At 42.5% G+C, this 26,536-nt stretch overlaps 1 protein-coding gene across 3 annotated transcripts in view; it reads right to left on the minus strand.

The window, feature by feature from the left end:
• Nucleotides 1-26,528, minus strand: part of LOC122565526 (PSMC3 interacting protein) — a 38,472-nt gene extending 11,944 nt beyond the window's left edge. For 2 of the 3 annotated variants that reach the window (XM_043721582.1, XM_043721581.1), the window contains exons 1-5: nucleotides 26,350-26,526; nucleotides 18,782-18,882; nucleotides 11,772-11,861; nucleotides 4,910-5,021; nucleotides 863-1,008 (exon numbers count right to left, since the gene is read on the minus strand). In XM_043721582.1, coding sequence (XP_043577517.1) covers nucleotides 863-1,008; nucleotides 4,910-5,021; nucleotides 11,772-11,861; nucleotides 18,782-18,882; nucleotides 26,350-26,374 — 474 coding nt within the window. In that variant the 5' untranslated portion in view covers nucleotides 26,375-26,526. Of the gene's footprint in view, nucleotides 1-862; nucleotides 1,009-4,909; nucleotides 5,022-11,771; nucleotides 11,862-18,781; nucleotides 18,883-26,349 lie in introns of all 3 variants that reach the window. The other variant, XM_043721580.1, reaches the window with a different exon arrangement.
• Between the last annotated feature and the right edge of the window lie 8 nt (nucleotides 26,529-26,536).

Below are 26,536 nucleotides of genomic sequence, written 5' to 3' on the forward strand. Positions count from 1 at the left end.
TTCCTACCTACGTTGTTGGTGCCTATGTGGACCACAACTTGGGGCTGCTCTCTGTCCCCTTCAAGGATCCCGAAAACACGATAAGAGACATCACGAACCCTGACATCTGAGAGGCAACACACCAATCGTGAGTCTCTCTCGTTCCCACAGAACCTCCTGTCTGTCCCCGTAACTGTGGAGTTCCCAGTGACTAATGTTCTGCTCCTCTTCCCCCTTCCCTTCTGAGCATCAGGAACAAACTCTGTGCCAGAGACCCATTTCCCCATTGCGTACTCTTGGTAAGCTCCCCCCCCCGCCCCTTCTGCCTCCCAAATGATCCAAAGTTCATCCTGCTCCAGTTCTCTAACGCAGCTTTTGAGGAGCTGGAGTTGGGTGCATTTCCCACAGATGCAGTCAGCAGGGACACTACTGGTGACCCTTACGTCCCACATTCTGCAGGAGGAACATTTAACTGCCCTAACCTCCATTCCCACTATTCTAAATTCCCAACAAGACCAGTGAAAACTAAAACAAAATAAATAAACCAGTCACCTTACCAATTGGTGCACAGAACCTTTTTTTGGTTAGAGTAGGAGGACGGGTGGGAGACACTACCCGAGTAGTGTTTCGAGTAAAGCAACCACCCAAATATAAAGCCTCACTCACCCAGCAGTCCAGTGTTCCTTCCTGCTCAGTGTGCACTTTGGATTGTGGGAGGAAACCGGAGCACCTGGAGCAAACCCATGCAGAATGCGCAAACTCCACACAGACAGTCGCCCAAGGCTGGAATCAAACCTGGGTCCCTAGCGCTGTGAGGTAGCAGTGCTAACCACTGGATCCCGTGCCGCCCATATATAGCACACCTGCTGAATAATATCTTCACCTTTTCTTTATCCTCTGGCGCAACGTGGTTGGTTGCAGATTTGATTTTTTTCAGTCTCTCTTGATGTGATGCACATTCTTGGTTTAGTGCTGTAATTTCCAAAGACACTTCTTCGGTTGTCATCGAATTATTTAGCTCTTTAAGTTCTAATTCAAATACAAATGGAGTTATCAGACCTGTCTTCACCAACAATTCATCAAAAAGCAAGTAACATTCTCTCAATTGCCAGTAAGCGCTCAATGAAAATTTCTTTACTAAAATGCAGCCATGTTTCCCTACACTGTGACAGTATCATAGAACCCCTACAGTATGGAAGCAGATCATTCAGCCCATTCATTCCACATTAACCCTCCGAATGCTAAATTGACCATAGTAACCAGGGATGTGCAGGTTAGATGGATTAGCCATAGTAAATGCATGCTTCCTAGACCCATCCCCTACTCTGTAACCATGCATTTACTATGGCTAATCCATCTAACCTGCACATCTCTGGTTACTATGGTCAATTTAGCATGGCCAATTCATTTTTTATAATTCAAAAGAACTTGTTTTTGAGGCACTTTTGCGTCACCAAGGTTTTGAGGTCTTGTGTAACTGCAAAACTTTCTTCGCAGCTTTGGGTCATGGCCTCTCCAAGATTATCCTGTATCTCAATCCTATTCAGAGTATACTGCTGAGTATCCAGTTTTCCTTTGTATTTCTATGTCATCTGAAATTGTTGAAAGCTCATTCTTTTCAAATACCGTTGGCCTCCCAAATTTATCCCATGTAGTTATCATCCCCATCCTTAAAAGTTCAATCACTAATCCCCGTATCTTTGCAAACAACAACCACATCAATTGTGTTGTTCTGATGCTGTAAAAATGTATTAAATACAGTGAGGGGAGATTGGAGAATATTTGTCAGGAGCATGACACCAGCTCCATGCCTAAACTTTAGGCAATAATCTACACCAGATTCAGGATTGTTATAAATCCAGCAAACCACCTTTTCTCTTGTACGTGGGCCTTCAGAGTAATGTTAATGAACAGTAAAGGGGTTTGTCCCAAAGAAGGAATGATACACTTGAAAACTCTACGGTTAAGGAAGAATCCCATTGAGCTGAACAGGAGCTTGACAATCTCTAATTTTAGACTCCACAAATGAAAACACCTTTTTTCTTCCAACCTTCCCTAACAAAATCATCTCTTATCCATCAAGTAACTCCTCAGTCTCCACTTTTTTTTAGAGAAAAGAATCCATCTTTTCAGCCTTCACTAATAAATTTCAGATTTGAAATCATCCTTCTGCACTTTTCTTTGCAATCCATTCAAAGTCTGTTCATTATGGTTATGAAACTATAAACTAAAATTGCACAATGTTCCAAATTATGATTTTAAAAGGGCTAGAATCTAGAACAATCACAAAAGGTAGCCAATTCAGTCCATGGAATATGTCAGTTTTATATAACAGCAATCATCATGATAATGTGCAATAGGATAGGATTAATAAGAATTAACATACTTTAGGTTGTTGCGATCATAATGTGGTAGAATTTCAAATTCAATTTCAGGGACAGTAACTCTGGTCTCAAACCAATACTCAACGTAAATAAGGGCAATACAGGGGTATGAAGAAGAAGTTGTGTGAACGGACTAAGTGGAGGATCAAGGAATGCACATTAGAAGACATAAGCATAATGCTCAGGGAAAATCTTATTTTGATCAAAACGAAGGACTGAGTGAGAAGGATGACCCACTTTGGTTAATAAAGCTGGTCAAGAAAAGTATCCAGTCAATAACTAAGGCATACAAAGCAGTGAAAACTAGTGGCATGCCAGAGGATTAGGATTTTTGTTTATTTAACAACCATCCATGACTAAATGTTAATAAAGAGGGAAAAAGTTGATTATGAAAGCAAATTGGCAAGAACTTCTTCATATATAAAAGGATAGCTGTTATGGTAAGTCTAACACCTTTAGAACATGCAACTGGGACCTGACAATAGCGAATGGAAAATAGCAGATAATTTAAATCAATATTTTGGATCGGATTTCATGATGACAAACTATCATGATCTCAAAGATAAGCATGGTTCTGATGAAAGAAAAGATTTTGTAACACTGTCTATCACAAAAATGTATTTGACAAACTACAGGGGCTAAAGATAGGTATGTCGCCAGAACTTGAGTTCCTGTGTCCAAGGGTTTAAAAGGACGTGGCTGCCGAGATAGTGGAGACATTGGTCAAAATATTCCAAACCTCACTGGATTCCAGAACAGTTCCAGCAGATGGCAAAGTTATTATGTGATGCCCTGTTCAAAGGGAGACAGAAAGCAGCAAACTATAGGCCAGTTCACCTAACATCTATCATTGGGAAAATGCAATATTAAGTATGAAACAGCAGGTCATTTAGAAAAGCTAACAGTTATACAGTCAACATGGTTTTGTGAAAGGGAAATCATGTTTAACAAATTTGTTAGAGTTCCTCAAGGATACAACAAAGTAGAACTGATAAAGGAAACCAGTAAATTGTGTATTTGGAATTTCAGAAGGTATTTGATAAAAGGTTCTCGCAGAAGACTGAAACTCACAGAAACTGGGGTATTATTTTAGCATGGATTGAGGATTAGGATTGGTTAACATATAAAAGACAGATTTGGGATTAATGAGACTTTGTCAGATTGCAAAAACATATAGTTAAGTGCCACAAGGAACACTTCTAGGATACCAATTACTTACCATCTATATTAGGCATGCTCTGATGAGGACATAGCAAATCTCCAAGGGGATATTGATGGGCTGTGTGAACGGGCAATGTTTTTGCGGATGGAATTTAACATAGGAAATTGAGAGGTCATGCACTTTGGTCAGAAGAATCAAAGAGACTCCACAAAAGTGCAACATGGGGAGTTTGGATGTTCTTAAACATGAAGTACAAAAAAGTTAGCATAAGAGTGCAGCAAGTAATTAAGGCAAGATGGAATTTTGGTCTTTATGTTAGGAGGTTGGAATTTAACAACAAACGTGTCTGGTTACAACTGTACAGGATGTCAATGAAGTAAAACCGAGAGTGCTGTACACAGTTTTAGTCCCTCTATTTAAAAAAGGGTATACCGACATTAAAAGCAGCTCAAAAGAGATTCATTAGTCTCCATTCTGGGATAACAGGATTAATTTATCAAGAACAGCTAAGAAGATTAGGCCTTTTTTCATTACATTTAGAAGACTGAAGAGTGATTCTGAGGGGGCTTGACAAGATAGATGCTCAGATGATGTTTCTGCTAGTGGTGGAATCTCAAACCCGGGGACGTACTTATAGAAAAGGGGACACTCATTTAAATCCGTGGTTCAAAGGAATTTCTTATCCCTGAGGGCAATGAATGTCTGGAATTCTTAACCCTCAGAGTTGTGGAGGCTAGATCACTAAAAGTATTACGGAGGAAGTCAATGGATATTTGAAATCTGAGTTGACAGGTGTGCTCAGCTGATGAAAAAAGAAATTGAGGGCTCGGGCACAGCAACCATAATCTTGTCAAACAGCTGGCTAGGCCTCATGGGTCAAATAGCCTACTCCTGCTACTTTTGCCTATGTTCTTATATATTTTCATCTTCTCCTTCATAACATAAGAATACGCATTGACTGCACCTAAATAGTTTTGCAATTTTACATTTTACCTTTGATTCTAATTTATCTGGAACAGATTGAGTCATAATATTTTATTTTTGATCATAAATCTTTTCTTCGAAGTGCAGCAGAACAGCACTGATTGGATAGCTCTTTCAAAGAGTCAAAGTCACAATGGGCTATGTGGCCTTCTGTGCTAACTGATTTTATCACTCGTATGCTTATTGAACAACACTGCTAGTGGTTCCCAAACTTCAAATTTAAAGTTCTTACTCTTGCATTCAAATCCCTACAAGTGCTTGCTCTTCCGTATCTTTACAGCCTGGCCAAGTCCCACCACATAAGAAAAGAATAGGAAAGAAAACAAGTTTAATTAATTAAAGGCATTTCTGAACCTTCGTACTGAACTTCTAAAAATTCAACACCTCCTTCCTAACACACCTGCTTCCATTTGCCGACAGCACTGTTGAACATTTTGGAACTTCTCACTCAGTTCACTGATCTCACTGTCTAGGGTCTTCAGATCAGTTTCACCAACAGCTGCAAACTGACTCTAGAGAGGAAATCAGAGAGTAACTGAAACCATATGAACTTAATCACCTTGAGTTGGTGGTGTACATTAGGAATTATTGCAGATCTTGAAAAACTAACTAACAACGGATCTTGACACAGTGATGATAAAGGATGCATGCACATTTCAGGATTGTTGAGATTTAGAACACAGAACGTAACAGCGCAGTACAGGCCCTTCAGCCCTCAATGTTGCACCAACCTGTGAAACCAGTCTGAAGCCCATCTAGGTAAAAACAATGACTGCAGATGCTGGAAACCAGATTCTGGATCAGTGGTGCTGGAAGAGCACAGCAATTCAGGCAGCATTTGGATTTCAACAGTTTCCTCATTTCCCCTTCCCCCACCTCATCCTAGTTTCTAACCTCCAGCAACACGATCCCCTGACGTGTCCGGACTTGTCCGACCTACCTAGCTCCTTTTCCACCTATCCACTCCACCCTCTCCTCCCTGACCTATCACCTTCATCTCCTTCCCCACTGACCTATTGTAGTCTATGCTACTCTATCCCCACCCCCACCCTCCTCTAGCTTATCTCTCCACGCTTCAGTCTCTCTGCCTTTATTCCTGATGAAGGGCTTTTGCCCGAAACGTCGATTTTGCCTGTCCTCGGATGCTGCCTGAATTGCTGTGCTCTTCCAGCACCACTGATCCATGAAGCCCATCTAACCTACACAACTCCATTTTCATCCATATGACTATCCAATAACCATTTAAATGCCCTTAAAGTTGGTGAATCTACTACTGTTGCAGGCAGTGCGTTCCACACCCCTACTATTCTCAGGAGTAAAGAAACTACTTCTGACATCTATCCTATGTCTATCACCCCTCAATTTAAAGCTATGGCCCCTTGTGCTAGCCATCACCGATCAAGGAAATATGCTCTCACTGTCCACCCGCTCTAACCCTCTGATTATCTTATATGTCTCAATTAAGTCACCTCTCAACCTTTTTCTTTCTAATGAAAACAGCCTCAAGTCCCTCAACCTTTCCTCATAAGACCTTCCCTCCATACCAGGCAACATCCTAGTAAATCTCCTCTGAACCCTTTCCAAAGCTTCCACATCCTTCCTATAATGGAGTGACCAGGACTGTACAAAATACTCCAAGTGCAGCCACAACAGGGTTTTGTACAGCTGCAGCATGACCTTATGGCTCTGAAACTCATGGTACAATCGCAACATTTAAGAGGCATTTGGATGGGTTTTTGAATAGGAAGGGTTTGGAGGGATATGGGCCGGGTGCTGTCAGGCGGGACTAGATTGGGTTGGGATATCTGGTCGGCATGGATAGGTTGGACCGAAGGGTCTGTTTCCATGCTGTACATCTCTATGACTCTATAATAAAAGCTAACACACCATATGTCTTCTGAACAACCTTATCAATCTGATTGCCAACTTTCAGGGATCTATGTACATGGAAACTGAGATCTCTCTGTTCATCTACACTACCAAGAATCGTACCATTAGCCCAGTATTCTGCATTCCTGTTACTCCGTCAAAGTAATTCACCTCACATTTTTTCCACATTAAACTCCATTTGCCATCTCTCAGCCCTGCTCTGCAACTTATCTACATCCCTCTGAAACCTACAACATCTTTCTGCACTATCCACAACTCCACGGGCTTTCATGTCATCCGCAAATTTACTAACTCATCCTTCTACGGCCTCACCCAGGTCGTTTATAAAAATGACAAATAGCAGTGGACCCAAAACAGATCCTTACGATATACCACTAGAAAACGAACACCCAGATGAACATTTCCCATCAACCACCACTCTCTGTCTTCTTTCAGCTAGCCAATTTCTGATCCAAACCGCTAAATCACCTCAATCCCATGCCTCTGTATTTTGTGCAGTAGCATAGGGAACCTTATCAAACACTTTACTGAAATCTATAGACACCACATTAACCGCTTTACCCTCACCCACCTGTTTGGTCACCTTCTCAAAGAACTCAGTAAGATTTGTGAGGCACAACCTACCCTTCACAGAACCATGTTGACTATCCCTAATCAACTTAATCCTTTCCAGATGATTGTAAATCCTATCTCTTATAACCTTTTCCAACACTTTACCCACAACCGAAGTAAGGCTCACTGGCCTATAATTAGCAAGGTTGTCTCTATTCCCCTTCTTGAGCAAGGGAACAACATTTGCTATCCACCAGTCTTCTGGCACTATTCCTGTAAACGATGACGACAAAGATCAAAGCCAAAGTCTCAGCAATCTCCTCCCTGGCTTCCCAGAGAATCCTAGGATAAATCCCATCCAGCCCTGGGGACCTAGCTATTTTTACACTTGCCAGAATTGCTAATATCTCCTCCTTGTGAACCTCAATTGTATCTAGTCTGGTAGCCTGTATCTCAGTATTCTCCTCAACAACGTTGTCTTTTTCTAGCGTGAATACTGACAAAAAATATTCATTTAGTGCCTCCCCTATCTCCTCTGACTCCATGCACAACTTCCAACTACTATCCTTGACTGGCCCTAATCTTATTCTAGTTATTCCTTTATTCCTGATGTAACTATAGAAAGCTTTAGGGTTTTCCTTAATCCTATCCACCAACAACTTCTCATGTCCCCTCTTGGTTCTTCTTAACTCTCTCTTTGGGTCTTTCATGACTAACTTGTAATTCTCAAGTGCCCTAACCGAGCCTTCACAGCTCATCCTAACATAAGCCTTCTTCTTCACCTTGACAAGAGATGTAACTTCCTTAGGAAACCACGGTTCCTGTGCATAACAACTTCCTCTTTGCCTGACATACTTATCAAAGACACAAAGTAGCTGGTCCTTGAATAAGCTCCACATTTCAATTGTGCCCATCCCCTGCTGTTTCCTTCTCCATCCTATGCATCCTAAATCTTGCATAATCGCATTGTAATTACCCTTCCACTCTAACACTTGTCCTGCAGTGTATGCCTATCCCTTTCCATTGCTAAAGTCAATATATCCGAATTGTGATCACTATCACCAAAGTGCTCACCTACCTCCAACTCTAACACCTGTCAAGGTTCATTACTCAGTACCAAATCCAATGTGGCCTTGCCCCTTGTTGGCCTGTCTACGTGCTGTGTCAAGAAACCCTCCTGCACAGTTGGACAAAAACTGACCCATCTATAGTACTCGTACTATAGTGTTTCCAGTCAATATTTGGAAAGTTAAAGGCCCCCATAACAGCTACCCTGTCACTCTTGCTCCTATTAAGAATCATCTTTGCTATCCTTTCCTCTACATCTCTGGAACTATTCGGAGGCCTAAAGAAAACTTCCAACAGGGTGACCTCCTTTCCTGTTTCTAACCTCAGTCTACATCAGTAGACGATTCCTCAGAAGTCCTTTCTGCAACCATAATACTGTCCTTGACCAACAATGCCACACCAGCCCCTCTTTCACCATCTTCTCTGCTCTTAATGAAACATCTGAATCCAAGAACGTGCAACAACCATTCCTCTCCTTGCTCTATCCATGTCTCCGAAATGGTCACAACATCAAAATCCTAGGTACAAACCCATGCTGCAAGTTCACACACCTTATTCTGGATGCTCCTGGCGTTGAAGTAGACGTACTTCAAACCAAATTCTTGCTTGCTGGTGCCCTCTTGCAACCCTGATCCCTTATTTCAGGTCTTACTACTCTCAATCTCCTGTATACTCGAACTACAATTTGGGTTAGTTGAATTAGTTTAAACCCTCATAAACAGCAATACCAAACGTCCCCCCCCCAGGATATTGGTACCCCTCTGGTTCAGGTGAAGACCATCCTGTTTGTAGAGTTCCCCCCCTACCCGAGAAAGAGCCCCAATTATCCAGGAATCCAAAACCCTCCCTCCTGCACCCTCCCTGTAGCCACGTGTTCAAATTCTCTCTCTCCCTATTCCTCGCCTCACTGGCACATGGCACGGGCAACAAACCAGAGACAACAACTCTGTTTGTCCTAGCTCTAAGCTTCCACCATACCTCCCTAAATTTCTGCCTTAAATCCCCATCTCTCTTCCTACCTATGTCATTGGTGGCTATGTGGACTACGACTGGGGGCTGCTCCCCCTGCCTTCCCCCTCAAGGATCCCAAAAACATGATCAGAGACATTGCGAATCCTGGCGATGGAAGGCAACACACCAACCGTGAGTCTCTCTTGTTCCCACAGAACTTCCTATCTGTCCCCCTAACTATGGAATCCTTAATGACTAATGCGCTGCTCCTCTTCCGCCTTCCTTTCTGATCAACAGGAACAGACTCTGTGCCAGAGATCTGTGCCCCATTGCTTAACCCTGGTAAGGCACCCCACCCCAAAAGTATCCAAAGTGGTATACTTTTTTTTGAGGGGAACGGCCACAGAGGATTCCTCCACTGCCTGCTGTCCCCTGATGCTAACCCATCTACCTTCTTCTTGTATCTGAGGTGTGACTACCTCCCTGTAACTCCTCTCAATAACCCCCTCCACCTCCCGAATGATCCGAAGTTCATCCAGCTCCAGTTCCAGTTCCCTAATGGGAGGAGGAGGAGTTGGGTGCAATTCCCACAGATGCAGTTAGCAGGGACACTAGTGGTGACCCTTACCTCCAACATTCTGCAGGTGGAACATTCAACTGCCCTAACCTCCATTCCCACTATTCTAAATTATCAACAGGACTATTAAAAAATAAGAAAACATCAAAACTAGCCCACTTACCAATCCGGCGCACAGAACCATTTTTTTTTAGTTAGAGGAGGACGGATGGGAGACACTACCTGAGTAGTGTTTCACATAAAGCAAATATGTAACCTCACTTACCCAGCAGTCCTGTGTCCGCTCCTGCTCAGAATGCACTCTGCCTATATATGAGGTAAGTTTATATACTTTAAATTTACCTTCCCGGTGGACCTCTGGTCCTCACTGTCGCTCCTCCCACTTCAACTGCCGCTGACAACATGAAACGGAAAACAAGGGTTATGGGGAAAAAGGCAGGAAAGTGGCTGTGAATGTAATCAGATTAGCCACAATCTTATTGAATAGTGGAGTCAACTTGATGGGCTGAATGCCCTACTTCTGCTCGTACATCTTGTGAGTTATCAAAAACATTGCTGTGGAACTTGGAGGTGATGAAACTCCAACACCATTGCTGCACTTCTCGATAGTTGAGGTCACCTAATTAATAAGTTCTGTTATATTTCTTATTCAATCACTAGTGTCAGGAGCAGAGTTCCTTCCACCCTTTCACTTACTCTTGTAGCCACAATATTTATATGGCTGGTCTAGTTTAGGGAGAAAGTGAGGACTGCAGAAACTGGAGATCAGAGTCAGAGTGTGGTGCTAGAAAAGCATAGCCGGTCAGACAGCATCCAAGCAGTAGGAGAATCAATGTTTCAAGCATAACCTCTTCATCAGGAATCAAGCTCCATTCAATGTCAAAGGGTAATGGGAATTCTCCCTTGTTAGAGATGGTCTTTTCCCAATCCTGTGTGGCGAAATGTTACTTGTCACTCATAAGCCCAAGCTACAAATTTTGACCACAACTGACTGTATATGAATGCAGACTGCTTCAGTATTTCAAAAGGGACAAATAGTGATGGATATTGTTCTCCGATAATTGAACATCCACAGCCTGACCTTATAATTGAGGGAAGATTAAGCCATTAAAATCATAAGGTGTATGAGCAGGAGTACTGCATTCAACCCATCAAGTCTACTCTACTATTCAGTAAGATCATGGCTGATCTGATTACATTCACAGCCACTTTCTTGCCTTTTTCTCCATAAACGTCTTTGTTTACTGATGAAAAATCTAACCATTTGATCCAGGAGTGTTCTTAATGATTCAACTTCCTGCACTAAAAAATTCCAAATTCACTACTTTTTGAGAGAAGAGACTTCTCACCTCTGACTTGAATGGGTGATCTCATACTGAGATTATGCCATCTAGTCCTCAACTCTGTCAAAACAATGTCTTCACATCAACCCTGTCAAGCACAGAAAAATCTTATATCTTTCAATAAGGTCATTAATTACTAAATTCTGAAGGACAGAGGCCCAACCTCCTCAATATCTCCTCATAAGACTGTCCCCCCACCATACTCAGGATCAAGTAAATGAAGCTCCTCTGGCTAGTTATGAAGTAGCTGAAGATGGATAGAGGTCAAGCAATACTTTGAAAAACTCCTACAATGAAATCTTCTTGTCAAAAAATGGACTTCCAATAGCCACAACCAACTTCCCACATGGCTGCAGATTTTCTCAACAATAAAATATAAGTTCATTTTATAAAGGAAAATGGGAGAATAAAACAAACTAAGCTATCTAAACGCTGAACACAGTTAGTAAGATCTTATGAAACAGAGCAAACAAAATCTCACCTATTCTCTAACATCATCACATTACAGTATATTCAATAACCAGCTATTTGATCAGACAAGGCTTATTTCAAACTTCACAAGTTGCCTTCAAAAATAGATTACTAAAAGTCCATAGAAAAACAAATCAACTGAAATTTAATTTTAGCTGAAGGAAAATATATTTCATGAAACTAACCTATTAATCTTAAATATTGTAAAGGATAGTTGTGATTTCGAGGTCAGTGTCGAACGTTCAAGCTCTTGTTTCCCTACTTTGTACTTTCAAAGTGCTAGTAAGAGACAAACTCCTGATTTTTGGAGAATGACGTACCCAAACACAAATTAATCAATTAAATATCTCTGCAAAACCAATCACTACATTTCAGTACAAGTGTTATCATAAAAAAGCTCACTTTCTCACCTGATCAGCAAAGTAGATTTTCTGTTTCCCATAAACCTTTTCCTTTATTTTACCATCTTGAGTTAGCTGCTCCAGAGCTTTCACTGCAGCCTGAAATAAAAGATTAAATGTGATGAAAGGAACTGCTACTGCAAAGACTTAATAACAAATTCTGTTCCATTGTTACTGTATTGCCTCAAACAAAACAGCAAATGATTCGATTCCAGGAACACTACAAAACCCAAATCACAAAGCAAGTTTCAGACCATGTTTCCAGTTCTCAGAAGTTGCAAAATCTCAAGCAACTGCAATCAATAACCAGAAACTGGACCTGTAAAAACATTAACTTCCAAAAGAACAAGTATTCATTTGTAAGCCTTTCACTTTTTTGTGCAATCTTACCTTCAACACAATCACTTCTATGCTTTTAATTGAAACACATCTAGAATACAACATTTTCTAGCTTGCAGACTTGATTTTTCTTTCAACAAGCCACGGCAGGGCTTCAAGCAGTTTTTAATACGGTAACACAAATGAGAAACATTTAAAACAGATATTCAAAAGATTGTAGGAAATGTATATTTCATTAAAATAACAAACTTATAGAAGTGATGAGAGAAAAAGTGAAATCCATACTAAAGATGAAACTAGAAGAACATCTAGAAAAGAAAATAAGTGTGAATAGTCAAAGTAGATATAAAAAGTAAAAAAAATTTGCTTGACTAAAATTATTTATTTTTTGAGGTGGTAAGAGAGAGCACACAATGATAATAAAGTGGAAATAAACTATCAGAAAGCCTTGACAATGCTCAAAAAGACTGATGAGGAAGGTCACAGAATACAGAGTGAGGAAACAAGCAGTAGGATGGATTGCTGACTGTGGAAACATATAATAATTCACAATAGTAAAAAGTACGGGGGTTGGGGCATTTGTGATGAAACATTATAGATTATTTTAGTGTGGAAAAGGTAATTCAGCTCATTGAGTCCATGCTAGCATGAAGTATCTATCGACTCTAATCCCACTTCCCAGCACTTGTTTATAGACCTAAATGCTATGGTGTTCCAAGTGTTCGTCTATATACTTTTCCCACCTCCACCAGCATTTCAGGCAGAGAGTTCTAAATACCCACAATCCTCTGGATAAAAACATTTCACTTTAAATCCCTTCTAAACCTCCTCCCCCTTACCTTAGCTCTATGCTTTTTAAGGAGAAAACTTTCTCCCTACTATAACTTTGTAGACTTCAATCAGGTTCCGCCAATCAGGCTTCTCTGCTCAGAGGAAAACAACATGAACCACGTAGTTTCTCTTCATAGCCGAAACACTTCATCCTAAGCAACATACAGGTGAATCACCTCTACACTTTGCCTAGAGCAATTACACCTTACCTACAGAATGGAGTCCAGAACTGCACTCAGTATTCCAGGTGTGGCCTAACAAATGTTCTATACAGCTCCAATTTCAAAATAAATGCAGGTGGCTGCTGGTTACTTCCAATAAAGGATTTTTGTTTAAAAGGAAGATCTGAAAATCCTTTCAGAATTTGGGTGGTGGGGGGGAGAAAACAAAGAAAATTTACAGCCCAGGAACAGGCCCTTTGGCCCTCCAAGCCTGTGCTGATCCAAATCCACTGTCTAAACCTATCGCCCAATTCCTAAGGATCTGTATCTCTCTGCTCCCCACCTACTGATGCATCTGGCCAGACGCACCTTAAATGAATCTAGCCTGCTTGCCTCTACTACTTCTGCTGGCAATGCATTCCAGGCACCTACCACCCTCTGTGTAAAGTATTTACCGCCTGTATCCCCCTTAAAGTTTTCTCCTCTCACCTCGAACGCGTGACCTCTCGTTATTGAATCCCTCACCCTGGGAAAAAGCTTATCTCTATCGACCCTGTCTATACCCTTCATGATTTTGTAGACCTCAATCAAGTCCCCCCTCAATCTCTTTTTTTTCTAATGAAAACAATCCTAACCTACTCAACCTCTCTTCATAGCTAGCACCTTCCATACCAGGCAACATCCTCGTAAACCTTCTCTGCACCCTCTCCAAAGCGTCCACATCCTTTTGGTAATGTGACGACCAGAACTGCACACAGTATTCTAAATGCAAACCAAAGTCTTGTACAATTTAACATGACCTGCCAGCTCTTATACTCAATACCCCTTGTGATGAAGGCAACCCTGGGGCAGCACGGTGGCTCAGTGGTTAGCACTGCTGCCTCACAGTGCCACGGACCCGGGTTTGATTCCAGCCTCAGGTAACTGTTTGTGCGGAGTTTACGCATTCTCCCCTTGTCTGCATGGGTTTCCTCCCACAGTCCAAAGATGTGCAGGTCAGGTGAACTGGTCATGCTAAATTGCCCATAGTGTTAGGTGCATTAGTTAAGGGTAAATGTAGAGGAATGGGTCTGGGTGGGTTACTGTTCAGAGGGTCAGTGTGGACTTGTTGGGTCAAATGGCCTGTTTCCAGACTGTAGGAAATCTAATCTAATCTAATCTAATCTAATCTAATCTAATCTAATATGCCTTCTCGACCACTCTATCCACCTGTGCAGCCACCTTCAAGGTACAGTGCACCTGAACTCACAGATCTCTCTGGTCATCAACTTTTCCTCATGCTCTTCTGTTTACAGTATAGTTCACTCTAGAATTAGACCTTCCAAAATGCATCACCTCACATTTGCCCAGATTGAACTCCATTTGCACCCAACTCTCCAGTCTATCTATATTCTCCTGTATTCTTTGACAGTCCCCTATGCTTTCTGCTACTCCACCAATCTTCATGTCATCTGCAAACTTACTGATCAGACCATCAATGCCCTCTTCCACAGCATTTATGTATATCATAAACAACAGTGGCCCCAGCACTGATCACCTTTCTCCATTTCAAGAACTCCCTTTAACTACTACTCTCTGTCTCCTGTTGCTCAACCAGTTCTTTATCCACCTAGCTAAAACACCCTGCACACCATGTGACTTCACTTTCTCCCTTAGTTTACCATGGGGAACCTTATCAAACGCCTTATCAAAGTCCATGTATATGACATCTACAGCCCTTCCTTCATCTATCAACTTAGTCACTTCCTCAAAGAACTCTATTTAGTTGGTAAAGCACAATCTCCCCCGAACAAAACCATGCTGCCTATCACTGATAAGCCCATTCTCTTCCAAATATAAATAGATCCTATCCCTCAGGACCTTCTCCAGCTTGATGTGCAGACACCTACCACTTTAGCAAAATGTATACTTTGGACCAATTTGTATGGGATTTGTAAGGATCTCATTCTATTATGCTTTTTTAAAAAAATGTGGACTGAAATGGGGAAGAACGGCTATAAAATGCATGTTCTGGAAGGATTTCTTCATGTTTTATTGATGGTATATAACCCGGCAACCATGGCAAATAGCTGTTTCAACAAGCAGCAATTGAGTGATTGCAGATGAACAGGAACCAATGGGTTATGCACAGATGCAGCTAGATGGCAACAAGTTAATTGAAAACTGGTCACTCGTATATAGCCCAATGACAAAAGTCCTTTGCCTGCTGACAACTGAGAGATTGGTTGTCAATTAACTGAACAGCTTGCTGTTAGAAAGAAGCTAAAGTGAAGAGATGTGATCTCCACCAACCTGGAAGCTGTTTCTTCTCTTCTGCAGTAAAATTTACTTTAAACTTGAAGAAACCAGTTAATCTTTCCTTCAGCAGTTCCTGTATGCTGTGACTTTTAATGATAAAACAGACATTTTACAAGTAAACCAGCTATCCTGTGCCCCTTACAAACCAGTGGAAGCTTTTAGAAAGGGAACCCAGGAAGAAACCTTTGGATAAACAAGAACCATCTCAACAGAATTTGTGGACAAAGAAAGCTGAAATGATTTTCCAGTTTTTCACCTCCATCTGTATATATTTTTGCCCTGTCTGTATTTGTAAGGCAGAGTTTATAAAGGAGTTTTAATTAGTTTAATTATTATATACTGATGGTATATAACTGTTTAACTGTAATTACAGTGTAATTACTTGCAGTAAATAGCCATTCTTGTTCAGTATAGAAACCTGTCAGTGCTTTCTATCAACCTGGGTCTGACAATCAAGTAAATTGGGCAATTTTGTGAACATAACTAACACCTTTAACTTTTGTAAAAACTTCATGAAGAGTGAGGCTTGATTTTCACTGCAAAGAGGGAATTTATTTGCAGAAACAGGTCAGGCAAAATCTAAAGTAAAACAGAAGTGGAAAAGTTCAGCAGGTCTGCCAGCACCTCTGAAGAGAAATCAAAATTAAGCTTTGGTGACCTTTTCTCAGAACTGATGATAGCTAGGAAAATGTTGATTTATATGCAGAAGATAGGGTGGCAGATTGGGGGTAAGGAGTAAACAATAGGTAAAGACAGAGCTCAAAGAGACAGAAGAACAGTTGGACAAAGGAGTCAATGATGAACTGGCTGGGACTGTGAATAGCTGTTAATGGAGACTGTTAGCGTGAACAATAGGTAGTGTAATGGCAGAACATGTGATAACATGGCCTGGTGTGTGTGGTAGGAGGCTAGGACATGGGGAAGTTCAGGCCCAAAAATTATTGAACTCAATATAGAGTCTGGAGGGCTGCAAGGTCATAGAATCCCTACAGTGTGCAAACAGGCTCTTCGGCCTAACAAGTCCACACTGACCCTCTGAAGAGTATCCCACCCAAACATTCCCCTACCCTATTACTCTACATTTACTCCTTACTAATGCATCTAACCTACACATCCTTGAACACCAATGGGCAATTTAGCCTGGCGAATTCACCTAACCTGCACGTTTGGATTATGGGAGGCAACCCAAGCAGACAGGGAGAATGTACAAACTCCACACAGACAGTCACTTGAGACTGGAATCGAACCAGAGTCACTGGCGCTGTGAGGCAGCAATGCTAACTACTGTGCCATCCGTTGACTTCAATAAACATTTAGAACAAAAGACCTGGCATCATGATGACTATGTAGCCATCATGATTGTCATTAAAACCCAGCTTCTTTACTAATATCCCTTAGAGAAGGAAATCTGCCATTCTTAGTTGGTCTGGCTTCTGCATGACTCCAGACACAAAGATGTGATTGACTTTTAATTGCCCTCTAGATAATTAGGAATGGGCAATAAATGCTGACCTAACCAGAGACATCCTGTAATCCCCAAGCGGAAAATAAAGTGTTGTTCTTCCAGCTTGCGCTGAGTTTTGTTGGAGCATTATAGCAAGCCTGAGACAGAGTTGTTGGCCAGTGAACAGTGTTTAAGTAGCAAGCAACTTGAAGGTCAGGGTCTTTTTTGCAGGCAGAACTATGATGCGGTCACTCAGTCTACGCTTTGTTTCCCCGAAGTAGAGGAGACCACATGCAGTAGACTAGATTGGGAGAAGTGTAGGTAAAATGGAAGGTGTGTTTGGACCCTTGGATACTGAGGAGGGAGAATTTAAATGGGCAGGTGTTACACCTTTAGCATTTGCAGAGGAAGGTGCTGTGGAGGGGTGGTGTTAGGACTGAAGGAAGAGTGGACCAGTGTGTCCCAGAGGGAACAGTCCCTTTGGAAGGCAGACAAAGTGGGGGGGAAGAGAATACGTGTCTGGTGGTGGCATCTCGCTGGAGGCGGCGGAAACGGTGGTTGATGATCTTCTGTATGTGAATGCTGGTGTGATGGTAAGTAGGAAAAAGGGGAACCCTATTGCTGTTGCGGGAGGGAAGAGAAGGGGTGAGGGCAGCAGAATGGGAGATGGGTTAGAACCAGTTGAGGGCCCTGATGACAACAGTGCTGGGGAGTCCTCAGTTGAGGAAGATGGTGGGCAATTCCGAGATTCCCTTGTTGAAATTTGCCTCATCAGAATATATGTGACAGAGATGGAGGAACTGCGAGAATGGAATGGAGTCTTTACAGGAAACAGGATGTGAGGATGTATAGTCCAGGTAACTGTGGGAGTCGATAGGTTTAGTGGCCTGTCTATCCCCAGAAATGGAAACAGAGGAAGGGAAGGGCAGAATCAGAAATAGACCAGGTGAAAGTGAGAGTGGGATGGAAATTAGAAACAAAATCGATTAACTTTTCCAATTCTGGACAACAGAGGGAAGCAGCACCGATTACATCATCAATATATCAGAGAAATAGTTGTGGATGAAGGCCTGAATAGGACTGGAACAAGCAATGTTCCACGTAACCCAAGAAGAGACAGGTGTAACTGGGGCCCAGCGAGTAGCCATGGCTGCCCCTCTAACCTAATCTAAATCTAAAATTTGTCAAATAAAATCAGGAATCTCAATCTGAAGTTTGAAGCAAGAACAGAGTAGATAGGATGTCAAGAGATAGTTTGGAGGTGGTCCTTTTCCCAGAGAAAAGCAGCCCTGTGGACTTGGCTGCCAGTTGATGCAGTGAATGATAAATTCTGTCAACCTAGGCCAGGGCCTGATCATGCAGAAAGGAAAACACAATGCTAGAGAAATTCATCAGGTCTAGCACCATCTGTGGAGAAAGAAACAATTAATGCTTCGTGTCCAGTATGATTCTTCTTTGGAACCAATTTATATTTCATATTTTGAGCATCTGTAGTATTTTGCTTTTATTTACCTGTTTTTGACAGAGGTCACCTAAGACAGAAGATATCACACTCTAGATTGTATAATATTATCTAAGGTCAGCGTAGTTTACTGAACTAGCTCACGCACCTAAATGAATTGGATAGAAATATATTTCTAATATTTTTCTGGAATTGGACCGGCTTTCGAGCCTCCTCCAGCAGATTACATACCTTGGCGTAGGGTGTATAACATGCACACTGTGATACAAAGTTTTATAGGACAGATTGGATTGGCCAGTGGGTTTTACTCTGTCCATATGTTAATTTCCAATGGAATAGATTCATACATCAAGGGGCATATGTCTTTGGCTCAAGTTGTCTCCTGAGGCAGTTCCATCCCTCAAAAATTGCTAATTCTCATACATAGACACAACATTTTAAAACTTAAAAAGAAAGAACAAGCAGCAACACCAAATAAGCCTACTGTTTTCCCAAAGCCGTATTCTCGCTGGAGATTCCCAAAAACATCTTGTGCACTGTATGGCCGATTCTGGTCGTTCAAATACTTCAAAATAACAGAAGCAGCTAAAAAGAAAAGATTTTTCATTTCAATTAAAATGTTAAAATTACCTGATGTTTAAATTTGAATCCATTCTCGATCATACAAAACTCACTTAATCCTTATTCACTGTTTAAGCATCATAGGCTTAGCAGTGAGATACTCTTCTTGGGTTTATTATAAATATCAATTTCCAATATCAATACTGAAATCATTTCTTGCAAGACGCCTGGCACAGTCTATATTTAGTAACAGTTTGCAACCAGCTTCTGACAGAGGCAAAGAGAAAACGGTGCATCTTAATCTACACCACGGCAAATACTACAATAGAACGAATTCACTTCACTTCGGGTGATAAAAAGAATGGTTGAATTGAACTGGATACAGCAAAGGCAGTGGTGCTGTGTTAATGTCACTGGATTAATAACCCACAGACCCAAGTTAATGTTCTAGGGTTGTGGGTATCAAATTCCAGCACTGCAAATACACCAAAAGATAGAAAAGATGCGAGGGAATGGCAAAGTTTCAGTGACCATGGTGGATTTCAATATGTAGGTGGACTGGGAAAATCAGGTGGGTAATGGATTGCAAGAAATGGAATTTGTGGAATGTCTACGAGATGGCTTTTTGGAACAGCTTGTGGTGGAGCCCACTAGGGAACAGGCAATACTGGATTTAGTGTTGTGCAATGAGGCAGACTTGATAAAGGAGTTAAGGTGGCAGTGATCATAATATGATTGAATGCACTCTGGAATTTGAGAGGGAGAAGTTAGAATCATGGGTAACAGTATTACAGCTGAATAAAGGCAACTACAGAGGCATAAGGGAAAAGCTGGGTAGAATGAAAGGGTTCAGAAAAGATTTGCAAGGATGTTGCCAGGGTTGGAGGATTCCAGTTACAGGGAGAGGCTGAATAGGTTGGGGCTGTTTTCCCTAGAGCTTGAAAGACTGAGGGGTGACCTTATAGAGATTTATAAAATCATGAAGGGGCATGGACAGGGTAAATAGATAAGGCCTTTTCCCTGGGGTGTGGGAGTCCAGAACTAGAGGGCATAGATTTAGGGTAATACGGGAAAAATTTAAAAGAGACCTAAGGGGCAACTTTTTCACGCAGAGGATGGTGCATGTATGGAATGAGCTGCCAGAGGAAGTAGTAGAGGCTGGTACAATTACAATTAAAAGTCATCTGGATGGGTGTATGAATAGGAAGGGTTTAGAGGTGTATGGGGCAAGTGCTGGCAAATGGGCCCAGATTAGGTTAGGATATCCTATCGGCATGTTCGGATTGGATCAAAGGGTCTGTTTCCGTGCTGGACATCCCTATGCCCCTTAGGTCTCTTTTATATCTTTCCCATCTCACCCTAAACCTATGCCCTCTAGTTCTGGACTCCCCGACCCCACGGAAAACACTTTGTCTATTTATCCTTTCCATGCCCCTCATAATTATATATAAACTTCTATAAGGTCACCCCTCAGCGTCCGATGCTCCAGGGAAAACAGCCCAGCCTGTTCAGCATCTCTCTCCAGTTCAAATCCTCCAAACCTGGCAACGTCTTTGTAAATCTTTTCTGAACCCTTTCAAGTTTCACAACATCTTTCTGATAGGAAGGAGACCAGAATTGCACATAATATTCCAACAGTGGCCTAATCAATGTCCTGTACAGCCACAACATAACCTCCCAACTCCTGCACTCAATACTCTGACCAATAAAGGAAAGCATACCAACCACCTTCTTCACTATCCTATCTACCTGCAACTCCACTTTCAAGGAGCTATGAACCTGCACTCCAAGGTCTCTTTCTTCAACAACACTCCCTAGCACCTGACCATAAAGTGTATAAGTCCTGCTAAGATTTGTTTTCCTAAAATGCAGCACCTCGCATTTATCGGAATTGAACTCAATCTGCCACTTCTCAGCCCATTGGCCCATCTGATCAAGATCCCATTGTAATCTGAGGTAACCCTCTTCGCCGTCCACTATACTTCCAATTTTGGTGTCATCTGCAAAGTTATGCTCACTTCCAATCATTTATATAAATGGACCCAGCACCGATCCTTGTGGCACTCCACTGGTCACAGGCCTCCAGTCTGAAAACCAACCTTCCACCACCTTCCACTAGGCAGAAAAAGAGTAGGAAGGCAGTGCAGGTGTCCCCTACGGTCATCTCCCTCCAAAACAGGTATACCGTTTTGGATACTGTTGGGGGAGATGGCTCGCCAGGAGGGGGCAGCAATTGCCAAGATCATGGCACCATGGCAGGCACTGCTGTTCAAAAGGGCAGAAAAAAGACTCGTAGGGCCATAGTCATAGGGGATTCTATTGTAAGGAGAGTAGATAGACAGTTCTGTGGCCGAAAACAGGACTCCTGGATGGTATGTTGCCTCCCAGGTGCTTGGGTCAGGTATGTCACCGTTCGGCTGCAGAGCATTCTAAAAAAGGGGAGGGTGAACGGCCAGATGTCTTGGTGCATATAGGCACCAACGATATAAATAAAAAATGAGATGAGGTCCTCAAAAACGAATTCAGGGAGCTAGGAGAGAAGTTAAAGAGGAGGACCTCAAAGGTAGTGATCTTGGGATTACTACCAGTGCCACGTGCTCGCCAGCATAGAAATGATAAAGTAGGCAGGATGAACACGTGGCTTGTAGGAGGGAGGGGTTCAAAATTGTTGGACATTGGGACCATTACAAAGTGGATGGTCTACATCTGAACCAGACTGGAACCAATGTCCTTGGGGGCGTTTTTGCTAATGCTGTTGGGGAGGTTTTAAACTAATGTAGCAGGGGGCTGGGAACCAGAAAAGAGAAGTAAACAGCGAGGTGGAAACTGGAGACTGTAAGAATCATGAAGACAACATTAATAAGGGGAAGAGTAGGCAGAGAGCAGATGAACGCAAAAGAACTGGTGGCCTGAAATACATGAACTTTAATGCGAGGAGTAGTGTGTAAGGCAGATGAACTTAGGGCTCAGATTGGTACCTGGGAGAATGATGTTATTACAATCACAGAGACTTGGTTGAAGGAAGGGCATGATTGGCAACTAAATGTTCCAGGATATAGACGTTTTAGACAGGATAGGGAGGGAAGTAAAAGGGGGTGTGGAGTTGCATTGCTGGTCAGGGATGATATCACGGCTGTGCTAAAGGAGGACAATATGGAGGCCTTAGGTAGTGAGGCATTATGGGTGGATGAGAAATAAGAAGGGTGCAGTTACATTGTTGGGGCTGTCTTACAGGCCTCCCAACAGTGAGCATGTGGTAGAAGAACAAATAGGTAAACAGTTTATGGAAAGATGTAAAGGCAATAGGGTAGTGGTGATGGGAGATTTTAATTTTCCCAACATTGACTGGGATACACATAATATCAGAGGTCTGGATGGGACAGAATTTGTAAGAAGCGTCCAGGAGAGTTTTCTGGAGCAGTATGTCAATAGTCCGACGAAGAAAGGGGCCACATTGGACCTGGTATTGGGGAATGAGCCAGGACAGGTAGAAGTTGTGGTAGGGGATTTTTTTGGGAACAGTGACCACAATTCTGTAAGTTTTGGAATACGCGTAGACAAAGGTGAGAGTGATCCTAAGGGAAGAGTACTAAACTGGGCCAAGGCCAATTATATCAAAATCATGCAGGAGCTGGGAAATGTGGATTGGACACAGCTATTTGAAGGGAAGTCCACATTTGATATATGGGACGCTTTCAAAGATAGCTTAAAGATAGTGCAGGATAGGCTGTCCCATTGAAGGCAAAACATAGGAAAGGCAAGATTCATGAACTATGGATGACAAGAGAAATCATACGATTGGCCAAGAGGAAAAAGGAAGGTCCAGGCAGCTAAGAACAGAATGGGCCCTGGAGGAATATCAGAAGAGTAGGACCAGTCTTAAACAAGGAATCAAGCGGGCTGAAAGGGGTCATGAAGTAGCTTTAGCGAGCAGAATTAAGGAGAATCCCAAAGCATTTTATTCTTATATAAGAAGCAAGCGGTATGTTGTCCCCCTGTACAAGAAGGGTAGGAGGGATATTCCAGGTAACTACAGACCAGTGAGTCTGACGTCGGTGGTGGCAAAGTTGCTGGAGAAATCAATTTCTATTAGGAAACGAATGGGCTTATCAGTGATAGGCAACATGGTTTTGTGTGGGGGAGATCGTGTCTTACCAACCTAGAGTTCTTTGAGGAAGTGATCAAGTTGATAGATGAAGGAAGGGTTGTAGATGTAATATACATGGATTTTAGTAAGGCATTTGATAAGGTTCCCCATGGTAAACTAATACAAAGTGAAGTCACATGGTTTGCAGGGTGTTCTAGCTAGGTGGATAAAGAACTGGTTAAGCAACAGGAGACAAAGAGTAGTTGTTGAATGGAGTTCTCGAAATGGAGAAAGGTGACCAGTGGTGTTGGGGCCACTGTTGTTTGTGATATGAAAGAGGGCACTGTTGGTATGATCAGCAAGTCTGCAGATGATACGAAGATTGGTGGAGTAGCAGAAAGCATAAGGGACTGTCAAAGAATACAGGAGAATATAGATAGACTGGAGAGTTGGGCAGAAAAGTGGCAAATGGAGTTCAATCAGACAAATGTGAGGTGATGCATTTTGAGAAGTCTAATTCTAGAGCTAATTATGCAATGAATGGAAGAGCCTTGGGAAAAGTTGATGGGCAGAGAGATCTGGGTGTTCAGGTCCACTGTACCCTGAAGGTTGCTGCACAGGTGACAGAGTCGTCAAGAAGGCATATGGTATGCTTGCCTTCATTGGATGGGGTATTGAGTATAAGAGCTGGCAGGTCATGTTAAAATTGTACAGGACATTGGTTCGGCCACATTTAGAATACTGTGTACAGTTCTGATTGTCACATTACCAAAAGGATGTGGACACTTTGGAGAGGGTGCAGAGAAGGTTTACGAGGATGTTGCCTGGTATAGAAAGTGCTAGCTATGAAGAGAGATTGAGTAGGTTAGGTTTGTTTTCATTAGAAAAAAGGAGATTGAGGGGGGACTTGAATGAGGTTTACAAAATCATGGAGGGTATAGACAGGGTAAATAGAGATAAGCTTTTTCCCAGAATGAAGGATTCAATAACGAGAGGTCACGCTTTCAAGGTGAGGGGTGAAAAGTTTAAGAGGGATCCAGGCGGCAAGTACTTTACACAGAGGGTAGTGGGTGTCTGGAACTTGTTGCCAGCAGATGTGGTAGAGGCAGGCACGGTAGATTCATTTAAGATGCGCGTGGACAGATGCATGAGTAGGTGGGGACCAGAGGGATACAGATGCTTAGGAATTGGGCTGAAAAATGTGTTGCTGGAAAAGCAGGTCAGGCAGCATCCAAGGAGCAGGAGAATCGACGTTTCGGGCATAAGCCCTTCTTCATTTTTCAGCTCTGATCTCCAGAATCTGCAGTCCTCACTTTCTCCTTAGGAATTGGGCGACAGGTTTAGACAGTAGATTTGGATCAGCTCAGGCTTGGAGGACCAAAGGGCCTGTTCCTGGGCTTTAAATTTTCTTTGTTCTTTATTCACCCTCTATCTTCTACCATTGAGCCAGTTCTGTATCCAAATGGCTAGTTCTCCCTCTATTCCATGAGATCTAACCTCACTAATCAGTCTCCCATGGGGAACCTTGTTGAATGCCTTACTGAAGTCCATATAGATCACATCTACTGCTCTGCCCTCATCGATCCTCTTTGTTACTTCTTAAAAACTCAATCAAGTTTATGAGACATGATTACTCACACACAAAGCCATGTTGACTATCCCTCATTAGTCTTTGCCTTTCCAAATACATGTACATCCTGTCCTTCAGGATTCCATCCATCAACTTGCCCACCACCATCAGGCTCACTCGACTATAGTTCCCTGGATTGTCCTTACCATCCTTCTTAAACAGTGGCACCATGTTAGCTAACCTCCAGTCTTCCGCACCTCACCTGTGATTATCAATTATACAAATATTTCAGTAAGAGTCCCAGCAATCACTTCCCTAGCTTCCCACATGATTTAGATGGGCTGGTCGGATGGAGTTTACTCATGAAATGTGAGAGATTATGCATTTTGGGAGGATGAACAAAGCAATGAAGAACATGTTGAATGACAGGAGTTCAGAGGGAGCTTGATGTGCATGAACATTGAAACTTGAAGGTAGGTAAGGTAGTTAAATTGGCATGTGGAATACCTGCCTTTACCTGCTGAGGCACCGAAAACAAAACCAAGCAGGTTAGCAATCATCATCATTATGTTGACTGTTCATCTTCACACCTTGTTTTCTGTAAAGACTCTATTTCATTCTCTCAGTATCTCCATCTCAGTCGCATCTATTCCAATGATGCCAGCTTCTTCAAGGAAGCCTGCAAAATGTCTAATTTCTTCCCTAACACTGTGGTTGACAGAGCCCTCAGGTATGTCCGACCTATTTCCCTCACTTTGCCCTCACACCTTATCTTCCTTCCCAGAACAATTGAGTCCCCCGGCCCTTACTGACCACCCCGCCAGTGTTCACACCCAAAGGATCATTAGCTGCCATTTTTGCTACCTCCATCTATTACGAGACACATACATTCCTCCCCGTCAGCCTTCCATAGGGACAGTTCCCTCTGAGACACCTTAGGCCACTCCTCCTCCACTCCCAACATCCATCCCTTATCAGTCTTTCCTTTCCAAATACATGTACATCTTGCCCCTCAGGACCTTCCAACCCAATCGCCTGTTTACTTCCTTCCTTTTCACTATCCAAGACCCCAGACACATCTTTGAAGTGAAACAGCACTTACTTGCACTTCATTCATTCTAGTTTATTGTATTCGCTGCTCACAGTATAGGAATGGGCCACTCGTCCCATGATGTTGTACTGAACATCTGCCAAATTAAACCAATACCTTCTGCTTGCCCAAGGTCCATATCCCTCCATTCCTTGCATATTCATGTGCTGTGTTCTTCCAGCTTCCTGCTTGTCTACTTTGGATTCCAGCATATTTTTGTTTCTAGGCCGACTTCTCCCAGGCCGACTTCTATCCATTCCTTTGTCAGTCCAATTGTTTTTCCCTCTGTCTGGGCTCCATCTCAACCTATCTTTTTACTCCTCCCCCATACCATCTTCTGCATATTTTCCACCTTTTCTCTAATGACAATCTATTCTGAAGAATAGTCAATAGACCGGAAACATTAACACTTATTTTTTTTGTGAATGTTGCCAGACTGGCTGAGTTTTCCAGGAATTTCTGCTTTTGTGTCTGATTTCCAGCATCTGCAGTTCTTCATTTTCTTAGACAGATGGTCAGTGCGGACATGATGGCCCGAAGGGCTTCTATCCACTACTCTACTATAAATTTCAGGGAACCTACTGCTGCTGATTTAGAATAAAATTATAGATTACAAGAGCAACCTCGACCAAACTTCTCATGTTTCGCAGATTTTCAACTGTATCGAATTAATCAAAGAAACTTTAGATTGAAACCACCCGCCCCGCCGCTCCTGTCTCCGGCTCGAACGCTGCACAAACTCACCGGCACTTTCTTTCTGTTTGTTCATTGCGCGGGACGCTCTTCCGGGCGGGCGGAGAGGGGCGGCTCCGGCGGTTCCCGGTTATTTGGGGGGGGGGCTCCGGCGGTTCCCGGTTATTTGGGGGGGGAGCTCCGGCGGTTCCCGGTTATTGCGGGTGCGGGTGCGGGGGCGGGGGGTTCCGGTGGTTCC

The sequence above is a fragment of the Chiloscyllium plagiosum genome, chromosome 31 (genome assembly GCF_004010195.1).
Source record: "Chiloscyllium plagiosum isolate BGI_BamShark_2017 chromosome 31, ASM401019v2, whole genome shotgun sequence".
Classification (NCBI taxonomy): domain Eukaryota; kingdom Metazoa; phylum Chordata; class Chondrichthyes; order Orectolobiformes; family Hemiscylliidae; genus Chiloscyllium; species Chiloscyllium plagiosum.